Source organism: Leuresthes tenuis, unplaced genomic scaffold (assembly GCF_036924035.1).
Source record: "Leuresthes tenuis unplaced genomic scaffold, fLeuTen1.0.hap1 SCAF_16, whole genome shotgun sequence".
NCBI lineage: Eukaryota > Metazoa > Chordata > Actinopteri > Atheriniformes > Atherinopsidae > Leuresthes > Leuresthes tenuis.
In genome coordinates, this window is record NW_027325370.1 from 16,069,083 (window position 1) to 16,091,108 (window position 22,026).

General features: G+C 39.0%; 1 protein-coding gene across 2 annotated transcripts in view; it reads left to right on the forward strand.

The window, feature by feature from the left end:
* The window catches only part of LOC140271455 (plexin-A1-like), a 239,833-nt gene that overhangs the window by 13,076 nt on the left and 204,731 nt on the right, over positions 1 to 22,026 (forward strand). For both annotated transcript variants that reach the window (XM_072366682.1, XM_072366681.1), the window contains exon 2: positions 19,794 to 21,197. In XM_072366682.1, coding sequence (XP_072222783.1) covers positions 20,022 to 21,197 — 1,176 coding nt within the window. In that variant the 5' untranslated portion in view covers positions 19,794 to 20,021. The remainder of the gene's footprint in view (positions 1 to 19,793; positions 21,198 to 22,026) is intronic.

Genomic DNA, 22,026 nt, shown 5'->3' on the forward strand with positions numbered 1-22,026 from the left:
AGCAATGGCAATTAAAACGTGTGCATTAAAGCTAATTGTGTTCAACTTGCATTCAAAAATAAGTCAAATATGAATAGTTTATTCATGCAGTGTATAATGTAGTTTTACTACCTCAAACATGCAGTTGAAATTGCAGCAAAACCTTCCATCACTTTTTATTCAGGTGTCATTTTACATGAATATTTTAGCATGCAGCAATGTGTCTGTATTATGTGTTCTTTATATATGGTATACCACACTCGTATGTATGATGAGTCTATTCCACTTGTCTATGATGTTTTGCCATGGCTGCTGTGGGGATTACTCTTGAGGCTACAGAGAGAGGAAATATAAAAGCATGAAAGAGTGTGAATTGACCGTAAAGCTCTGCCACTCTGAAGGGATTAGCAGGGGTTAAACTGCACACTGCGATAAAAACTGTCATTTTTGTATTGCACACAGTCAGCTGCTGCATACGCATGTCCATGACAGATACGGAAAGATGTGCAAGTACGTACAGGAGCAACATTGAGATTCATTTGGATGTGAATGTGTGTGTTTATGCTTCCCAGTATGCTTTTGTATCGGCATATGTGTGACCTATAACTACCATGGGGCAAGCAGGCAGTTCTAGAGCTGAGCAGCACAGGATTACTGATGGCTATTTTTCAGCATGCTGATGCTGAGAACCCCCCCCCCAAAAAAAAAAAAAAAAAGTTGTTTTAGTGTGCATGAAGGAGAGCTGCTGGGACAGAACCAGTGAGGAATTGCCACTAGTGTGCAGTTTTAAGGATGACTCAGTGGCTGCTTCAACACAGTCTAAAATCTCAGTTTATCATGACAAATCCATACAACTGGGTTGTGGCAAAAGGGTTTAAGATTACCTGAGAAAACAAAATGAACTAAGTTCCTTCTTATAATGAATTATGTTTACAGTATTCTCTAATTCTCTTTTCCCTCTTTAAAACATCAAGGCACGTGCTGTCAAATTAGCTGCAATACCTTGTTGTGGTTACCATACACAAAAAAGCATGAATCGTTCCTAAATTATAACCACATTTACCCACATTTATTATAACCAATTAGAAAAGAAAGTGTATAGAATTATTGAATAAGTCTGAAGACTCCCAATATCTGTATTTTCTGTGTAAAAAGCCACATTCACAGCACATTGAGCAATATTGTCTTCGATTACAGTATAAGATCTGAGGTGCTTTATTTGCAGAGGATTTCAACACTGGCAGGATTTTCAGCATTTCGCAGCACTCATGACTTCTAGCTCTTGCTCTCTTTTCCCCCTCCCATCCCTCCAGTTTTTGGCGGCCCTGTATGGTTTCTGGAAATGATTAAAGTCCCAGACAGACCAATCAGATAAGGCTGCTACAGCGGCTGCAGAGGGTCATGGGTAGGGTTGAGTAGGTCACATTCCTCCCTCACTGGTTAGATCCACTCTTCACACTGTTACACTGTAACCTGTCACAGCTGTGCGAGAGCATATACAACAAAAACATGGTTACACCTTATTGCTTTGTGGTAATCATTTCAAGAAGATGCATGAGCAATGTCAGACTAAAGGACCTGTGCAGTCTTGTGTTTAATGTACATTGTCGGTATTGTACAGCAGTGGTTATTACTGCATAAAAGAATGAAAGATTGGAGTGGATTTGGATATTTGCTTTATGTGCAGCTGTTGTTTTGAACCAAACTAAAATGTGCCAGGCTAAGCCCGAACATGGCTAATGGAGCCATGGATTTTTATGTGTTTGTCCTGGTTCAGCGTTTCTGGCACTTTGCTTCATGCTTGGAGTCTCTGTGCATTTTTTCCACATTTTGCAGGCTGGAAAAAGAGGCTACATGGCCAGGACAAGAGCTTTCTACCCAAGCACTAAACACACACACACACACACACACACACACACACAGTCACACATTTCAGTTCAAATCCTAGGTTGACCTCTTCACACGGTAGCTTGCACATTTGACCATATGTCAGCGTCAGAAGGTTTTGCATACATGAAAGCATGAGAGCACATTTCACTCAGTAGTGCAATCATAGAGCAAAACTTTATCATTCAAGTAGCCCGATTGTTGACGGTTGTGTGTTGATTATGCTCTACATTTACTGCCACTGCTGTCTGGTTTATGTGAAGCGTGTGCCTGCTGGCAAAAGAATATATCAGCTACACTGACATGCTACAAGGAGATTACTGCTTGAATGCAGCGGGTATATCAACTCAAACATCTGGTTCTCTCTGTGGGTGTGAGTGAGTCGTAGACCTGAGTGTATCCACACTCCAGAGGTCCTTTAGGGAAACGAATGGGGCCACTGTAGTGAGAGGGGCCAGCGCAGTCAGATTAACAGATTTTATCGCTGTAAGTGGAACTTGATTTCACAATCCATGGAGCTTTCCTTTTGTTTTTCAGAGTCACGCAGACATAATTAGTATGCTTCACATGAATGGCTGTTGTTTTTTTTCTCTTTTCAGACTTTTCACTGGGTAATGAGAGGTTGTTGTGGGCAGTCCTCTGTGGTATTGGTGTGTTACACCTTTTTTGAGTTTACCGTAGGTCACAAATATCTTGTCATGCAAATTATTTCACTAAAGATAAGCCAGAGACCAGATTAATCAGTAGTTTTATCACTCTTTCTGTGCTCAAATCCAATGTATTAAGTGTTTGTTTTTGTTTTTTTAATTTGAGAAAATGAAATGCCCATTGAAAATATTTCACAAAATAAATCTGGGACTTGTTTTTAAAACAGCTTTTTCCTAAACTCTAGAGAGCAGAGTTTAGAAAGCTGCTCAAACACCGTTATGCTTTTTATATATACACACTCGGTGTGGACATATTGCTGCATGCTGCTTTTTATGCGTTTCCTTCTGCTCTTTCTTCTGCTTTCAAATAAAATACTGGCCTGGCTACCTGACAGGATTATTTTTGCAGCAAAGACAGTCAAGTTGAATTTAAAAAAAAAAAAAAAGTGCAACTGAATGTGTTAATAATGTCCTCGTGCTTTGTAATATAGGGGGAAGCTTGTGGGGCCAGACAAAAACAAAAATACAAAAACTGAGCCAGTAAGAAGATCGTTGGCCAGTGCCAAGTTCCAGGAAGAAAGGAATGAAAGTATTTGACTGATTGACTGAAAATGCTCCAAAACGCTTGAAATTTGGGAAGTAAGGCATTTGACGGAAGCCATTACTTCTCTAACACTGGCATCAAAAACATGTTCTCAAAATGGAATACGACCTCTCGTTCTGTGCCAAGAAGTCCTGGCAAGTAAAACTGCTTGTTTTTCAAAAGTGAAGGTTTTTGCTGTCCAACCATTTGACGGGAAAGCTGTCTGTGTTAAAGCAGCCTTTTTCCGTCAGAATGAGTTTTAAGCCGAAAACTTGTTGAATTTTACCGTTTAAATTATTCATAATGCTGAAAAGTCAGCAGTGTGAATAACTGGAAGTCATCCATAACCTTTAGGGCTTTGGGTTAAGTCTTTGATTTGAGCTTAGAGGGTCAACTATGATGACTACTTACCTTCATAACTCATACCTAATGAGTTACTCCTTGCTATTTTTCTACTTTCTTAGTTTTACATTACAGCTAGAAAAATTGTGGTTCCTTGGCTCCAGGCACGTTTAGCTCTTCAGGTAATATTTCATCTGTTTTTGTTTTTTAACATTTACACACAAGTATCTTCGCTTGGCTCAAATTGGCTGCTTGTATGAAGTGATGAGTGCTGTTATTGATTATTTTAGGATATAAACTCTGGTTAAGTTTGTTTCAGAAATGGTGCTCATTACATGCATTGTTTTGACTGGGATCCATCTCTCTTTTAGTGAACCTATTGAAGTGCATAGCTGAACAGCAGCAGAAGATTTCCTGCTTGCGATCACGTAGGCGACTCATAGTTTGTTTACATATTTTCACTTCAGTGGATGGTGTTGATTTATATTCTATTAAAACAACATGACTGGAAATGAATGAAGGCAGCATTTGATAAGGTACATGTTACTGCTTTTATTATTTGACAGTGAAACTTTTACATTGTGCTTCTATGCTAGATTAGGCCTGTAGAGAGATGGCAGGAAAGAGAAAGCCTCTTTAAATGTTACACTTTGCCCCTCTTTAAACCCCCTGACTGCAGAAGATGCACGGTTTTCCAGATGTAGCACTTTTTCAGCACTTTTATGTGGGTAAGGGCATCTTTTAATAGCCTCAGAAAAGTCTTATTTTATGACCAAATAGGAGACTAAATGACTTGTCAAGATTGACTCTGCTGGAAATAACCTTGTGAACTCCTCTGATAATCTTCTCTCAGCATTCTCTGGGGGGGTCTCCCAGGTTAAGGATAGACAGCATGTTTACAGTATTGGATTGCTGCCTTGGAGCATTTCCACAGAGACATGATCCCTTCAGTCTCTGTCTCTGTCTCTGTCCCCCTCTGTCTCCCTGCCAAGCCTTTCTATGCTCTCACGCCCTCCCTGACCCTCAGGCCCAGGGGTGTCCCCTCCACATGCCTTAAAGAAAAACTGTTGAGCAGCAGTATCAGGAGGGCACGAGATGTAACATAGAATGACCGAGTATTTATGCAGCAGCAGCAGGTCTTTCTATGGATGGATGATATGAGTGATTCTGACATTTCACTGTTGAATACTGTTTTCATTTTCTAATGTGCTCAGTGTGTGATCTATGCCGGCAAGTCAACATTAGCAGTGCCTAGGGTATTGGATTTTCCAGAGTGACCTCTTTTATCAGTACTTTTTAAGAGCTCGAGTTACTTTTGACAACTTTACATTCTGCTCTGTTTTAAGCCCCACCTATAGTATTCAAATCTTTTTTTTTTTTTGTTTATTTTGTCTTTCAATTTTAATGCGTATATTGCATTTAAGAAGTTATAAAACTATTAATAAATAAAATTTAAAAAAAGACAACCAATATCAAACCCTATAATTTCATCAAAAGTGCTTTTCAGCACGGTCGTTTTGTAACTAGTGAAAGTAAAACAAAAAGAGAGAGTTCCAGTACATCACCATTTCCACGACCAGGACAGCTTACATATGTGGTTGATTATTTATGAACCCCCACAGGCGTATGCCTGCCAAAATCTACACCGGGCCGCTGCACCCAACTGAAATATTGCTTTAAGGTTAACAAGAGCATATCATGAATATCTATAGCTGCATTACAAAAATGCAACAAGCTGTGGGGCGACTTTCAAGTCCTCTTGGCTGAGTCAGTGAATGGCTGGAGGGTTTGGGTTAAGATGTTATATTAACAAGAGCAACTTCAGTGCAAGCCTGTGTTGAGAACTGAAATGTGTATCAGTGGAAATTGATTAGTTTACACAAAGTGCATATGGTTCTATATAGGGAAGTGTGTATGTGTTAGAGAAAGTCACAGGGATGAGGATTTCTCCAGTGTATGTGTGTGTAGCTGTACCAGTGAGAGTGTTTTTTTTTTTTTAAATTTTATATAATCTCATTTCTTTACAGCATTTAATAATGTCGACCAAAGGTGGGCTCAGATGTTTTGGTAGTTTTACGGCCTGGTTTAGCTATGCTAATTGATAAATGTGTCGTTATTGATGGACATCAAATTGCTTTGTCCATTAAAAACTTTTTTTTTTTTTTAAGTATTAATAAGGAAATTGCATGGTTTTGTTATAATTTTCAGCCTCTGGCTAGGTTATCTGGTGTCATAAAGAGCTGACTATAATCATTATCACTCATCATTTCGGAACATTGACAGCATATTTAAGAGCAATATCAAGAAAGTGACATCTTATATACTTGAGGGGAATTAATGTGGGATTGCTGTGTCATTTGCTCGTTTAAACTGCTTTTGACTGGTTACAATCACATTGATAGAAAGGTTATCTAGCGTGTATCATGAAGTCTTGTGGTTTGGTTGCTTTTAGACCACAAAAAAAATCCTAATTTTCAGTTACATCTACAAGCTTTTGCAGCTGCCTTTATATGGAGGGTTGCATAGCACATTATCAACTTTAACTCTAAGTATTCAAATGTCAATTTTGAACAACTGCAATGACTTGTTTGACTTTCCTATACGTCAGTAACACCACTGCAATACCTAATTGGTCCTTGTAGGAAAATGGTCCTTTCAGATGCCCCCGGGAAGGTCAGAGGTGAGCCTAAGCTGCTGATTTAACCCCTCACTGAACTTCTTTTACAGTGGATGGTTGAGTTTCTACCATCAGTCTTAAAGTTTCATATAGGCAAAGGATTAACCATCACTCTCACTGCTATCAGTTCCTCTTTTATTTTCTCAAATGGAGTTCTCTAATGATGAGAAGTGCACAATGGTAAAAATCCCTCCTCCTGTCAAGCCACAGACCCTGCTACACTGCTGGAAATGCCGTCAGGTCCAAAATGTGGTAATCAGAACCAGATTCAGAAACCCAGGATCTCATCCAATCGCAATCAGGCCGTTGAGATACCTCAAGAATTTGTTCTCTTCCTCTGTGACTATAACATCACATCAAAGATCCAGATTTGATTAGCAGTGGAAATGGAGCAGGATTCAGTCGACTTGCATTGGAGGCCCCAAGTAAAGACAAATTAGGCTCCAGACTCGCATTTGATAATATTTTGTCTCGGGGATCTCTTAAGCGGAGGAGGTCTGTATTGGATTTGTTGTGAAATTCAGATTAAAGTAAATTGTGTGTGTTTAATAAATATAAACTGGGAGGTAGTGGTGGTGAGAGCAAAATGTGAAGAGAAAGTGCTTTGATATTTTTTCTAATGGAAGCATGTCAAGAGAATTCGGTGATTGTAAAAGTGCATTTTTCACAACTCTGATGCAGAGCCGCTGGCAGCCCCCCTTAGGGACATCTGAAGCATTTAGGGACCACTTTAACAACCACTGCATCAAGATATATTATGACCGGAAGTGGCGGTTGGTTAGAAATGTTCTCTGTGGACACTGATCATACAGAAACATTCACTCAAGAGAGGCAAAATGATTTTGTGGCAACAAAGTCACTCGTTTTTTTGTTTTGTTTTCAATCCTATTATTATTATTGGCTTCTCGGCTCAGAGGTAAGATATCACTTTTCATTTACATGTTTAGCATGGAAGGACTTCACATAAACCTTAACATAGGCCTACTTACCATTTTCCATGAAAACAACATCCACGACAGTGACAAATTGCATTCATGGTTTACTTTATTGTCAAGAAATACCCACATCATTGAATGTGGTGTTTATGTTGATGTCATACTTTGCCTCCCATGAGTTCCTTTTCTAGCAAAAGTCAGACAACCAAGTTGCAAAGAGTGTTCTTACATGTTGCTGATATAAGTATTCGTGCTAATGAAACAAAATGACTCCTACTGATGTGAAATCTAACCAAAATGTCACACTGGGATCATTTTAAGTTGAGAGCTTCTCAGTCTTTTTGTGGCAACCCAGGGTGTTGGATTTGCTCGCTTGCAGCACCATAAACTAACAGCTGTGAATGCTATTTAAAAGTGGTAACCGTATGGGGTAAGATATTGTAGGGTTTTACTGCTACAAGTTGTCAATTTCATTATTTATACTTGGACTGAAAGCCATTTGATACTTTTGGGATGGCAATGTTGTCATTTATATTGGCTTTTTGCTGGACAAAACAACTAATTTGAACGTGTCACCGGGGGTTAGTTTTAGTTTTTACAAAACCAGCAGATCAGCAAGCTGACGTCATCTGATCCTTGCAGATGGATAAAAGTATAGAAAAGAAAGATGGATTTAATTGCGGGAGCAGGAAGAGTGTGAGGGGGTTAAACACTGTGAATTTAGATGAGCTCTTCCTCAATCTGATCTGAATGGCTGCGTGCACTTTAATAAGCACTTTCATTTATATTAAAGATGCAAATGTAGCCTTTACAGGGAGATTGATATTCACGGAGGAAACGTGCATGGGGGTGTGTGTGCGTGCGTATATGCGTGTGTTAGTGTCTGTATTTGTGTATACCACTTTATCAGAGTCCTCTGTTCATTAGTTCAGTGTAATTGTGTTAGCAGTGTTGCTGGCAGGGCGGGGAAGAAAATATCTGTGTGTAAAGGTCACATCAGAAGAGAGATGACATACAGCATTCTCACACACACACACACACACATCCTGGCAGCCACACATACCAAGTATCTACAGTAAGGCACAAACATACAACCTCACACTTGGATGAGGATGGAGTTGGCTGTGTTTAAATATCTCTTCTTGCCCTAAGGTATGGTTTTATGCGTGCATATGTTGGTCTGTGTAGGTGTTTTAATGGCTGATTCAAGTGGCAGTGTTTAATCAAGTGTGGTATTCCTTCTCTCTAAACTGCTCAGGATGTGCAATGTCGGGTGCGAAAAGAGCAGATACATTATCTCCTGTGGTGTGTGTGTGTGTGTGTGCTTAGGCCCATAAGATTATGTGTCTGTGTGTATCTCAATGCTATTCTCCTGGTTTTGTTGAAATAGATGGCATTAGATCATATGAGATACAAAAGCAAAGAAGGTTGTGGCAAATAAATGAAGAAGTTAAGAAATAAAGGATTTTAAAGACCAATTTAGAGGTTTAATTGTCTAAACGGATTGCACTCCCAAGTACACACACACACATACATATATATATAACTTCTAGTTATGAAGTAACTAATAGAAACAAACAAACAAACACAAAACCTTAAAAACTTCAGATGCAGATAAGACAAAAAGTCCAGTAAAAGTAAGTCCAAGCAAGAGGTCCAGTAAATAACATAACTGGTTCACAGGAACCGAGACACAAGTAGCAACAATAAAGGTTGAGCAAACAATTGCAGGGGCAGGTAAGGGATGTAAAACCAGTACTTACACATGGCAGAAGAACTCTTTCAAGTTAAAACTGGAAGTAAAGCAAATATAAGGCATTTATACCCAAAGTTGTGAGTTTAAAGATTTTTTATTTTTAAGCAGGTCTCCATTGACTTAAACAAGCCAAATAAATCCTTTACCATTGTACGTAGTAGCAGGTTTATCATCAGCGCCCTGAGGTTTAAAACGTATCTGTCCAGCATGCTGATATCTTCCAGAAGTCATGTATGCCACTCCGATAATATGACGAGATGGCATCACACTGTATCCTATAGTGTCAGCCCCCCACATTTGTCTTGACAGAAGGTTTAAAAGAAACCATACAAAAAAGCTATGAATCTTGTCTCTTTTTATTTGTGTGTTGTTGAGGTCAGTTTCGGAGCTTCATTTGAGAAATAACAGTTGGTAGACATGTGTCTCTCCTTTTTTTTTTTTTTTGCCTTGACCACAGCAAAATTAGTGAGACACCAGGTTCCCATTGATCTTGAGCCAAGCTGGAGCAGATTAAAACCCCTGTCTGTTGCAGATGAACACCCAGATGTTAGTTTTTTGAGCAGTGTAAAAAAGTGACTACAGTAACTATACACAAGATGGGAGCTTTTCAAAAGCAGTTGTACACGAGTGAACCATGACTAAAACTTTTAACAGAAACAAGACAACCAAACTTGAATAAAACCGGAAAGCTGGCCATGACAACAGAGGTAAATGTATTATTGTAAAAAAAAAAAAAAAAATCTTCGTTTGAGGCATTATTCGAATTAACCTCTTAAAGACCTATGATCACTGACTTTCCACCCTCCATTCAAACCACTGTTTGAATTCCTACCAGTCTCACAAGAATTCAGCTGCTTCAAAAGAAAATAAAATTACACTAAGGGGAATAAGCAAAAACACTCGGCAACACAATTTGTGTCAAAAATGTTTGGTCTGAGTCAAATTTGAACACACAGCCACGATTGTTTGGGAAGTGTGTGACTTACATTTCCCAAGGATCATTATCTCTGATGCCCCTCACAAATGAACAGAAATGGGGCAGCTGTCTCAAATTAATATGAAAAATTTCTTTAAACTGTGCAGCAGTAAGAAAGGCACGTTAAGGAGATGGCTGAAAACCACCAGGAATTTACCACACTATGAAAACATTTTCTTTCTTAGCAGCAGGCAGATCTCCAAAATATGTCAGTTTTCCCTCCTCTGCAAAAGTAGCTGCTTTTTCTTTTTTTCTTTTTTTTTTTTAGAGCCATAAACCATGAAGGAAATTAAAACCGTGGTTAGCGATCTACCAGAGTGCCTGATGTGGTATGCAACTGCTACCAATTTACCAGTATTTGGCCCTATGGCTGCTTCCAATTTTTTCAGTCAAGCAACTGTTCTTCACAGCCAAAAGGCTTTTATCGTGATTGTCTGCAGCAGTAGATGTTGTATCCTCTTAGGCACCTCTTGAAGTGATTGACTGTTTTCAGAATGAACACAGCTGACACATTTCACTAAGTGACAATGATCTCCAGTATATATGTTGCGCTTGTATTTCTTTCTGGACAAGAGCTGTGGACTAACCAACCCAGGTGAGATTTAGTAGACTAAAGGTTTCCCATTTGAGTCAAATGGCAGAAATGCAGGATTTTCTTTGCCAAGAAAGTGTCTACATTTTTCCAATGTCCCAGTATGTAGCTCAAGCTTCTTGTCTTAGTGTAGGTTTTATGCACAGTAATATCTGAAAATGTTTGTTTTTCTTTGCAAATTCAAAATCATTTTGCTATCTAAGATTGGACCTTTGTACCAAGTTGATGACCGCAAGTTTCACAAGTTTATAACATCTTTCTGTTGTAGCTCGAATAAAAAGTCTCTGCCAAGTTGATTAATATTTTTTTTTATTTCTTACCTTCAGTAATGAAACTACTGTGTGCATTCCTTTATATATTGACATACCAATTCCCTGACTCCACTTGGTGAATTTTACCATTCTTGATTTGAAGTGAAGAGGTTGTTCCTTTTTTTTTCTGTTTTCTTCCTCATCTCTTGATCATTCACTTCCCTCCCTCTAATTTTCTTGAACTGCAAAATTGCTGTTCTGTGGTGGGTAGCCAACTTCGATTATCTCCGCCAAATTCTCTGATAAAGAACTGTGTTTCTGGGCCTATTCAAGCACTCAAAGCCCCTCTTTAGCTGCAGGGTCCTCTCTTCGGAAACTACACACACACAATCGCACTCCATCGCAGTGATTTCAACACCCATCATGGGAATGATCCAGCTGCACAGTAATTCATCTTTTTTAAGGTTCGCCGGCACGTATAAATGCCTTTGTCTCACCCATTCTCACATTCCTACCTGCTCACAGCATCTGTTCATACTCTCCTGCTGGACAAATTAGTGTGCATACAGGATGCCCACGTCATGATTGAATTATTTCTCTGGTAAGGAGCAGAAATGTTTGTTTTTGTATTGGAGGAAAAAAGGGCAGCATGTGTAATTTTCTCAAACAACATCTGCCGTTGCACTAAGTACGAAGACCTGAAGATTTTTTTATACAAGCAGTGCTAAAACTAGACATCTCATTCAATGACTCCCAACAGAAGACTGAGTTGACAACTAAACAAGAGGATTTTCATGGATGCTTAAATCACTTCCATTCAACTCTATCAAATAGACTCATGGGTTATACAGAATGCATGGCTATTATTGGATGGTGTTTTTTAATGTATTTCATTAAACACTGATATTACAACAAAATACTGAGTGGAAAAAAACAATTGCACTCATATGATGGAGTGAATATTCTGTTAATACGTTGTCCTACATTTTTAATAACTTTTTAGGTAATTTGGGGACATTACCTGTTACTTACAACACATTACTTTCTGTTTTCATTTAACAGTTTTTTTCATTTTTTAATTTTTTTTATTCAGGCAGGTGTTTTTAGCGATTTCCCCCTGGTTTCTGTTTTTGTGTAAACAAATAACAAAGCGGTATGAAATACTTCTTTATCCACTGGATACAAGTGTGAGTCATGTTCAGAAAAGTCAATATAAAGGTGTATTATTTTTGGGTTAGCAAATACTGGTAGAGTTTAAAAAAGGCTGAGAGGAATATTTTTCCATTTCCAGAATGATTATGTTGGAAATAAGGTGCCTCTTCGGCAAACAATGCTGTGCAAATAGGTCGTTGTTATCCTTGAGATCCCGCCCCTTCACGTCACCCAACCTACTCGTATGATCTACAAAAAAGCCCTCAAAATCCCAAAAATTGTGTTTAAAGTAGTTTGAATTGCTTCTCTGCATCCACTCTGCTTTTTGTTTCAAGCAAAGAGTGCTAGAAAAGTAGTCATGGGGAAACACTTAAACCTAAACCCATCAGGTACCAGTTGATGGATCTAAATACTTGTAAGAACAAGCGGGGTGGCAATCACACCCAGCACTACCACAGACTAAAGCTGCTGTTGACATTTCTCCACATAAAGGATCCAAAAAAACCATCAACTTTTCAACAACGTAGATAAATGTGAATTATATGTCATTTTAGTGGAGTGCATTGTAGTGTTTTGGGTGATGGATCTGATGGATGACATAATGATTAAAAGGACAAAGGGAAAAAAAAAGATAGAACCTCTTTGTGTAGACATTTTACCTGAACAATATTTGTATAGTATAGTAAACTTCACTAAAAGTGCTCCAAACTACTACCATTGTATGAACTATTATCTTTCAGATGGAAATCTAAAATATCAGCTTTAATCAAAACCAGTGAATGTTCTTCTTAGAGTGATGTGATGGTGTTCAGAAATCCACTGAGAGCATAGACAGCAATTTTCTCACACACAGCTTTGTAATGGGTCTTTTTTTTATTGAGAGGTATAGTTCACTTTTCTCTCTTGACAGGGAAAACTTTCACCACAGTGATTCAATTATCATCATCTTCTCCACCTACATGGTGAAAATAATAAGTGTGTCCCTTAATGGGAGTCTGACTTGAGTGAGAGTACCAATCAGCGCTCATCTGAGGCTAATCAAAATAAACCTAAATAGGTTAACCACCAATTAAATCACAAATATTTCCATAAAGCGATTTTATTTCTTTCAAATAGACCTTAAAGACAGAATCATTTATTCATTCTGCATATAATGGAATGGCTTTGTGCGTGAATGTCATGAGTTTTGACAGATATCATTGATATAATTATAGCTTATGTGATATATAAAAATGTAAATTTGAATGGAAGTGTGCAGTATTTAGGAGGATTATATTTGATCTGAAATCCCTTCCACCGTGGAGAACTTGGAGAATGAGTGAGTGTATTGTAGAGGAGACTCCGTCCGATTAGGAATGATTAAGACTCGTCCACTCAACTGTTCACCGTGGATTTTCTACTGCACTCTCCGTGTGTGTGATGGCTGAGCCACCCCTGTCAGCTTGGAAAATGTGGGTGCATCAGTGACTCTTTGTATCTGTGGGTGTGCATGCGTGAGTTTGTATGTAACCTCAGCCCATTGGTGTGTATGGCCTTGTGTCCATAATTATATGCATAAATGTATTTGTATGCATGTTAGTTCCTGTAGTATTTAAGCATCTGCCTCTGTGTGTGTATACGCTGTTGATGAATCATATGCAGTTCTTGTATAACTGTCTTCCTTCTGCTAATGCTAAAACCAAAATGTCTGCCTGCCTGTGTGTGTGTGTCTATTTTACTGGGTTAAATCACAAATAGGTATATTATGTTGGAAGATTAACATATTACTGAATATGATGCGTGTGCACTTATGTATTTGCCATGTGAAGCTAAGCACTGCTGGACTGTGTTGGTGTGAGTCTACATGCAGCTGTCTGTGGGGTCAGTGTGTCAGTTGTGGAATGCAACAGTAAATGAACCACTGTGTCTCCACTGCATGGTGCTACAGCCCACATGTGCATACACACACACACACACACACACACACCCATAAGCAAAGTCCAACCAACATTCTCTATGCTTTCAGCCTCACTTATCTTTTGTAGATTCAAACACAGCTACAGGCACTGTGTCCATCTAGTTTAGATGTCTTGTCATAGTGATCTCAATGTCATCCACATATTTTTAAAAATGAAAAAAAAAACCTTACAGTCTGTCTAATGTAGGATTAGCAACAAAAGGAAAAGACATCGTTGTTTTTTTAAGCCTATGTTTGTTTACATTTTTGTGAAAAAGCTTTATTGAATTTATTCTGAATATATACACACATGTACAGAAAGCTGTCAGTGGTCACTTTAATGTTGAAGAAAAATGTGACGATTCACTATCAGAATGAGCATCCCAATTCTGAAGTCCCAATCGAGAAGTTAATTGTCAGTAGTGGGAGGTGCATGATTACTTGCTCATAGTCACTGTACATAAATACAATAAGAAATTGTTCTTAAGGGGACAATTTTACTGTGTCAGCCTGTTAAATCAAACTCTTCCTTCCTTCTTGTTTTTCCCTCTCTCTGTTTGGGGAAAAAAAAATGGAAGAGGAGGGTGTGAGTCGACTGCTGTCTGCAGCATTAGCACCTGTCAATATAGCGCCTTTTGAAAAATGGATTCCAAATAAAAATCTCCTCACGTTCACGCATGTGTCTGCCTCTTGCCCCACTTCTGATTCCTCCTTCTCCACTGTCCTCATCTGACCTGAACTTTAACTTTTCTAGCAGCTGTTGCACAAAGTGAACTGATCAGATTAAATCCTGAATGTATACTTGGACCATTGACTGTAAATGGACTGCATATATTTCCAGCCTATGATTTGAACCACATGTCTGTCTTATTGCATCTCGGCATATCATTTGATGTGTTGAGACTACTATGAAGTCAGATCTTTTTGCCGATCTTTAAAAATAAGTGCAGCTGATGGCCGATACATACAATAGCAGGTTTTTTTGTTGTTTGATTTTTACAGCACCACAGGACAGACTATTTAGCATGGATTCCACAGACGGTAAAACGTAATTTCTAATCAAAGAAAGGAAAAAAAAACGGACAAAAGAAAAAAAAGTAAATTGTATCAGCAAAGTACAAATACCATGAAACTCGGTATTTGTACTCGGTATTTGTATGGAGATCGTGAAACTTGAGGGGATGCATGCGTTCTTGCTCATCACAGTATGAAGGTAGACCTGCTCTGTACTTAAGATGACTGCATTACAGCTAATGTGGAATGCTGAGCCAAAAGTTTAGTCGAAGTGGCTTGTCTGTCTCACCAGTGTAAAGATCACTGATCTTAGTGATTTAAAAAAAAAAAACAAACAAAAAAAAAACGTTACTTTTGATACACAGTACAAAAACTGCTCACTTATTAAAATGGTCACCAATGAGCCTTCTGATCAGTCATTTTTGTTTTACAAGCCATTGTGTTATGTGCCATCCCCATGCAACAAACTGTCGGAGGGGGGCTCTCGTATGATCTGTGTGTTGATGAGGAAAAAATATGTAGGAATTTAAATCTGACTCTTAATTACTTCGATGTTTTCTCCACGTTGAGGTGTTGATTAGCTGTAAATTGACTGCATGGAAAGGTCAGCTACAAACAAGGTTGAAGTTATTTCAACTTTAACCTTTGATGCAAGGTGTAAAATAACTTGAACTTTAAGAACGAGCTGTAAAACGTGTTTAAGCTGTAGCGACATGATTATACCCGTGATTATATGTAGAAATCCAGCCCTCCAGGCTCACTTGCTTTAATCAACAAGGTTTCAAGTCGTTTAATCCACTTCACGTCTCTATCATTTTCTCTCTCCGCTTCACTTTGTCTAGTATTGCAGATGGAAAGGGCATCAAATGTATATGGATATACTTTTCTCATGATATGTTTAGTTAGACTTAAATTATTCATACATTATGTGCACACAGTTTATGTACAGGCCATTGTGACCAGGCGTATGTTTGTGTGACTTTCAAGCAGTAAATAAGATTGGTAAGATGCAGAGTGCACACTTGCACATTGACAAACGCACAGTGAGGCCAGCAGGCACGGATGTGAGCTCCATGCTAAAGAAGTGGCGTTTATAAATTTGCCTAAGTGTTTGGCCAAGGTCTGTGGCTGTGTGTGCAATCGATGTGCCAGCAGCAATAAATCAACTCACGACAGACCTGAACGCCATTGCAGCTTCATCAGATGTGGCAGGTGGGCTACTGGACAGCCCTGACTCGCACACAGACGCACACGTACACGATTGAACACATTATACCAAGTTTTCTTGGGTAAGAGCAGCTTTAAAAAAAAAAAAAACTTAATGATTTTCCGACTAATATCTTTTTGTCATTTCTTATTAAATATGGCTGTAAATGACAATGAGAAACTTGCTTGTCTGAACATATAAGACGCAAGGCATAGCATATATTTGGAAAGTTTGCTCATATATTCGATACAGTTTAGCTAACAGAGATGGCACAAGTTGTTGTAGTTTTACAGTAAAGGCTTCAAAATTTTAAACCTACTCCACTTTCAAGCTGCCAAAATTGTTGACATGCCTACATTTTCCTTTAAAAAAAAAAAATAAATAAATAAATAATAGCATCCAAAAGTTTTTCGTTCAATTATTCTTTCATGAAAATCATTTATGACACTTTTGACCAAGAACCCCTTTGAGAAGGAGGGAGAGATGGTTGGCATTAATCTGTGGACTAACACCCAAACACCTGAGCATCATCTGACCAAACACAGCTATACAGTATTCTGGAAAAATCTTTTTCTGTTGCCATGGAAAAAAAACAAAACAACCCAAAATAGGTGCAGCAGTTTATTGAAACATGCAAAAACACAAAAACTGACTTTGTACAATTCTAACAAGCTTGAAAGTGAATGTTTGGCATGAGCACCTTTTATTCTCCAACAGTCTGAACCTTTGAAGGCAAGTTTTCTTGTAATTACTTTTAGTAGTCTTCAAGAATAGGTCTCCGGGCTTCTTGTAGGACATTCCAAATTTCTTCTTTGGATGTTGGCTGCTTTTGGTTCTGTTTTCTGTTAAGATGATCCCACAGTGCTTCATTACATCTGCTGTAGATATGTTTTTTTTTTTTTTAGGTCAACCACTTCTTTTTCCTCCAGTTGCTGAGTTTCCTCAATGTTTTAAGGACACACTGTACACCATGCTGAGATATGCCAAGTTTTCTGTTAATATTTCTTTAGGAATCATCTTCTTGGTACGAAAGCATTATCCCTTTTGTCATACTGTATGTGTGTGTGATTAAAAACACAGTAGAAACTGTAGCATATCTATGGAAATGAACACACACAATTGAATAAGTATACTATTATTATATAACATTATGAAGCTGTTTAAGTTAGGGTAGTGTGCACTACAAGAGCAAGAAAATCTGGTCCACGTTAGAGCATTCTGTTCCATTTTTCAAGTCTGTATTTCTTGTCAACAGTCATTTTTCTCAAATTTTCTTCACAAGTAATAAACATGTTCTTGCTTTGGTCTAATTTTGACATTAAAGACAGACTTTAAATGAAAATCTTGTTTTTTTTGTTTTTTTAGCTCGCATACAGCTTCCTATTTCCTCTCATCTCATTGTCCCAGTTTAGTCAAACAGCTTCTGATAATCATCAGCACTCAGCTCCACTGGTTGCTAATACTACATGGCCACATGTACTACATGTGTCTCACTTATTTATAGCATTTATTCGGTACATCAGAGAGTGTGAGATTGAAATGTTGCAAAAATAGCCGTTCTTATCATGTCATTTTGCATCAAAAGTGAAAGTTTAATGTCCACTCTTTTGTCTTTTTGTGTGTGGTGGGTGGGGGGTTATGTGGGTGTATATGTTGTGAATGAGTATGTTTGGCAGGTCCATTTTATTTCAGTAAATTTCATGTTTGAGTGTCTTTAGGCACAGTGAACTGAGGAGGATCTGTGTGCGTATTTAAAAGGGTTTTGACCACTTTACTGTATGTGTGTGTGCTGTATGTTCACATTTTTGTGTGTATGTGTTCAAGATGCTAACAGAGGCTGCATTGTCCTGATGGGACAGGCAGCAGCATCGTCATCGGGGCAACTGTAATCACGACTGGCCTGGAGATGAAAGACACTATTGACAAGGAGCGAAGTGTCTGAGAGAAAAGAGAGAAACAGGAATGTAATGAAAGGGAGGAATAAGGAGCAGCAGGAGAAATAGGAGACAAGAATAGCTTGTTGACCAAACTCCATTATGAAACAAGCCTCTGCCTTGTGCTCTGCATTTAATCGCGCATGGACCAATGAACTAATGAACAGACTATTGGACAGTACTGTATGTGGGTAGCCTTTGAACCCTTATTTTGTTTTAGTGCCAGTTAAAAGCTGTGGAGTGATCAGTTTTGTCTGAGGCAAAGGGTTTTTAACTTCCAGTTTTCCCTGTCTCCTATTGCAAACATTGTGATCACTGGCTCTAGCCAAAAGATTGATCTCTTTGTGTTAACAGCAACTACTGCAAGCACTCTGCACTCTGCACAAAATTATTAACAATGATTTGGTTACATTTGAGTGGCATGCCATCTTCTTACCTATCTACACTTATCAGTTTTATAGAGTGAACTGTTCTGTGTTACATGATTCAATTTTAGATTTCCCAATAGTTGAAATTTTGGGTTTTAATTTAAGCAAATCCATCTGTTCCTCTGACTGTAGTCAACTGTCAGGAACTTCATGAGTGTTGGCAAATGTCTTTCTAGTCTTTTTGTGTGTTAGTTTAAAAATTAAGCTTTTCCTGAGTCTAAATACATTAAAATGCGGCTAACTGAGCTTGAACTATGCTTGATTCTGATTATTTAACTGATAATGACCTGAATTTACACAAACATTGTTTTGGCTATGTTTTTTACCTCTCTGAGAATTGTATAGCCTCCTTATCCATTCTATTCAGAAGTTATGTCCTGTTAATCAGGGATAGATTGTAGTGGTTAGAAAGAGGTTGTCCCTGTGGTGTGTTCAAGTGAAGCCCAGCAGTTGCCACTAGTCCTTGACGTCAGATTGGTGTATAAGAGCCCTTGAACTTTGCAAATATGGAACAAAAATGTCTCACTCGAAATTTCCAAATTCTCTGTAGCAGGGATGTTTCACCAGTTATCTTCATCACACAATAATGGTAATAGAAGCAAGAATGTGTTGGTACTTTAGCATGTGGAACAGCGATGTCAAGCCTTTACCTCATGAACATTTTAGGATCAGCCCCAGCTTCCCTTCTTCTGAACCAGATAAGCGGATAGAGAAAATGGATGAATGGACGGATGTAATGGGAAATAGATGGATGGCCCACCTCCCTTTCTTTTCCCCTCTCTTTTTCTTAGTTTTCATAGCAATCTGTCTCACCATCTTCACTGCCTTTTTATTGAACTGGTATAAAGCCAAATAGCCTTCACTTCTCTCCCTCTCACTGTCTCTCCTGCTTTATCTGGTTGGACGAGTTCTCTCCCTTCTTTTGTAGAAGGAGGCTGGCTCTATTTCTCTGCTCTGTTGCTCAGTAGTAAATATAATTCTGCATTCTCTATGCAGCCCGGCTTGTAATTTATGGATGCTTACCTGCTATTCGAGTGCGTCACATCAATGGCTCAGCCTGTGCATGGTTTTATGTGCATGGTGCATAGGTCTCCGAAATAAGAAAAATAAGTTCTTTTTTCTTATGTACATATTGTTGAGTGTGTCTACATGATTTTAGGTGTGTAAGTATTTCTGTGTGCATGTGTTCAGTCTTTTTGCAGAATCCTTTAATACCTCCAGACAATCAATACTTAATATAATCAATATAGGGAGTCCTGTCTTCTTATAAAAGATGCACTCTGTTGAGTGGTACGAGCCAAGAGTCAACAAGTCAATAAAACAAAGCCAACGGCACTGTCATTTGTTCTTTTTTTGTTGTTTCACATTTCAGCATCCAATCCTTTAGCTCGGAGTCTGTGTGGGATTTATTTTTTTTATTGTGTCTTGCAAAAGACAAGTTCATGTATATATACTGACATTTAAGTTTGCTAAGCTTGTGCTTTGTTTCTTTCGCAGGGCTGGTGGCAGATCAGGCTGAGGAACAGGGGATGAGGTTATAAAAACAACAGCAGAGAAAGGAGGAAAACACAGAAAGGGAAGTCGATCGCTTGGAAACTTTTTTTTTTTTTTTTCTATCATTATACCCTGCAGTCTTTTAAGGCCCTGACTGACCCCTTCACGGATTGCACTTTCAAAAATACACACCAACACCCACTTGCTCACACACCCCCTCTCCTTACTGCCATGTCCTCCCACCTCAACCCGTCCCTTCTCATCCTCCCCTTCCTCCTACTTCTCCTCTCCCTCTCCATGACATCCACCTCTACCGCTCCACTGTCCTCCTCCCTCCTCTCCTTCTCTCCACCGGAAGGAGGGCTCACACATTTGGTGGTCCACAACAAAACTGGAGAGGTCTATTTGGGTGCTGTCAACTGGATCTACAAACTGTCCGGCAACCTCACTAAGCTGCGAAGTCATGTTACTGGTCCTGTCACAGACAACCCTCGCTGTTACCCCCCTCCTGGTGTCCAGTCCTGTCCCCATGAGCTGGTGCAGACTTCTAATGTCAATAAACTCCTGCTTCTTGATGCTGCCCACAACCGCTTAATTGCATGTGGGAGTACTTCCCAGGGAATATGCCAGTTCTTGCGTCTGGATGACTTATTTAAGCTCGGCGAGCCTCACCACCGTAAAGAGCACTATCTATCCAGCGTTGCTGAGGCAGGCACCATGTCAGGCGTGGTGATCTCACCAGATATTTTTGGTGGCGGTGGTAAACTTTTTGTCGGCACTCCCATTGATGGTAAATCTGAGTACTTCCCCACACTATCAAGCCGCAAACTAATGTCCAACGAGGAGAATGCTGACATGTTCAGCTTTGTGTACCAGGATGAGTTTGTCTCCTCTCAGCTCAAGATTCCTTCAGACACACTCTCAAAATTCCCAGCTTTTGACATCTACTACATCTACGGCTTCAACAGTGAGCAGTTTGTGTATTATCTCACCCTACAGCTTGATACCCAGCTCACTTCACCAGACGCAAGCAGCGAACAGTTCTTCACCTCGAAGATTGTCCGTCTTTGCGTTGATGATCCGAAGTTCTACTCTTATGTTGAATTCCCCATCGGCTGCACTAAGGATGGAGTGGAGTACCGCTTGGTTCAGGATGCTTATTTGGCCCGACCAGGAGCCCGTTTGGCACGTTCTCTTGGTATTCAAGAGCACGAGGAGGTTCTGTTTACTGTATTTGCCCAGGGTCAGAAGAACAGAGCCAAGCCGCCCAAAGAGTCAGCTTTGTGTCTGTTCACAATGAGGCAGATAAAGGAGAAGATTAAAGAGAGGATTCAGTCATGCTACAGAGGAGAGGGAAAACTCTCCTTGCCCTGGCTGCTCAACAAGGAGCTTGCCTGCATCAACTCGGTGAGTGTTTCAGACGTTTTTTTTCTTCCAGAAGTGTCTCTGTGGTCAGAGTTTGGATTTTGTGCTCATCTGTACTCTTACTGACTCTTGGAATTTTGTGGGATTGTGTGTGTGAGCTCAACATTTAACAAAAAACAGCTAGTTTTTTACATCACTGTTGACTTTTAAAGTAGTTTCTTCTTTTTGGAATGAGAAATATTTATCAGTTTTAGTGGGAATTTGTGGCTTAGTTTCTACTTAAGCTATAGAGTAGTTTGACAGTAGTCATGGGTTTAGGATGTGTTTAAACCAGAAAAGTCCTAGTTCACTAGTTATTAATTTGTCTTTAGGTGAAAATGCAGATAACCGCTTCTAAGTTAATTATGGGGTATGTTTTAATTGTAAATACATACAAACTGAACTGTAAAGGAAAAGCTTCTGTTTATCCTGGTAGGATGGCAGAAAAAGATCGGTCACAGCATATCTTTAAATGCAGCACAGTAATATTTTCCTTTTTGGTTTGTCCAATAGCAGCCAAAGTGTAGGTGCAACAGCATATTTAGAGCAAAATAAAACCGCTTCTTTAGTGGCATTTCTATGCAAGCACTATAGCACTATGGGAGAGAGTGGGCAGCAAATGCGATACATTTAGGCTGATCAGCTTCAGGGAGATATAGTGTTTATTCTAAAAATAAATGTCTCAAGTCTACATCTAGTAGAGTAGACAAAGTCTACATGTCTGGTGTCTGATGGTCTGATTTACAATTAGCAGAGATTTTGGCAAATTGTCTCAAAGTTGTACGCTGCGGGAAAACAGGTAGCCAGAGGAAAGAAAACGTTTTCCTTCTTT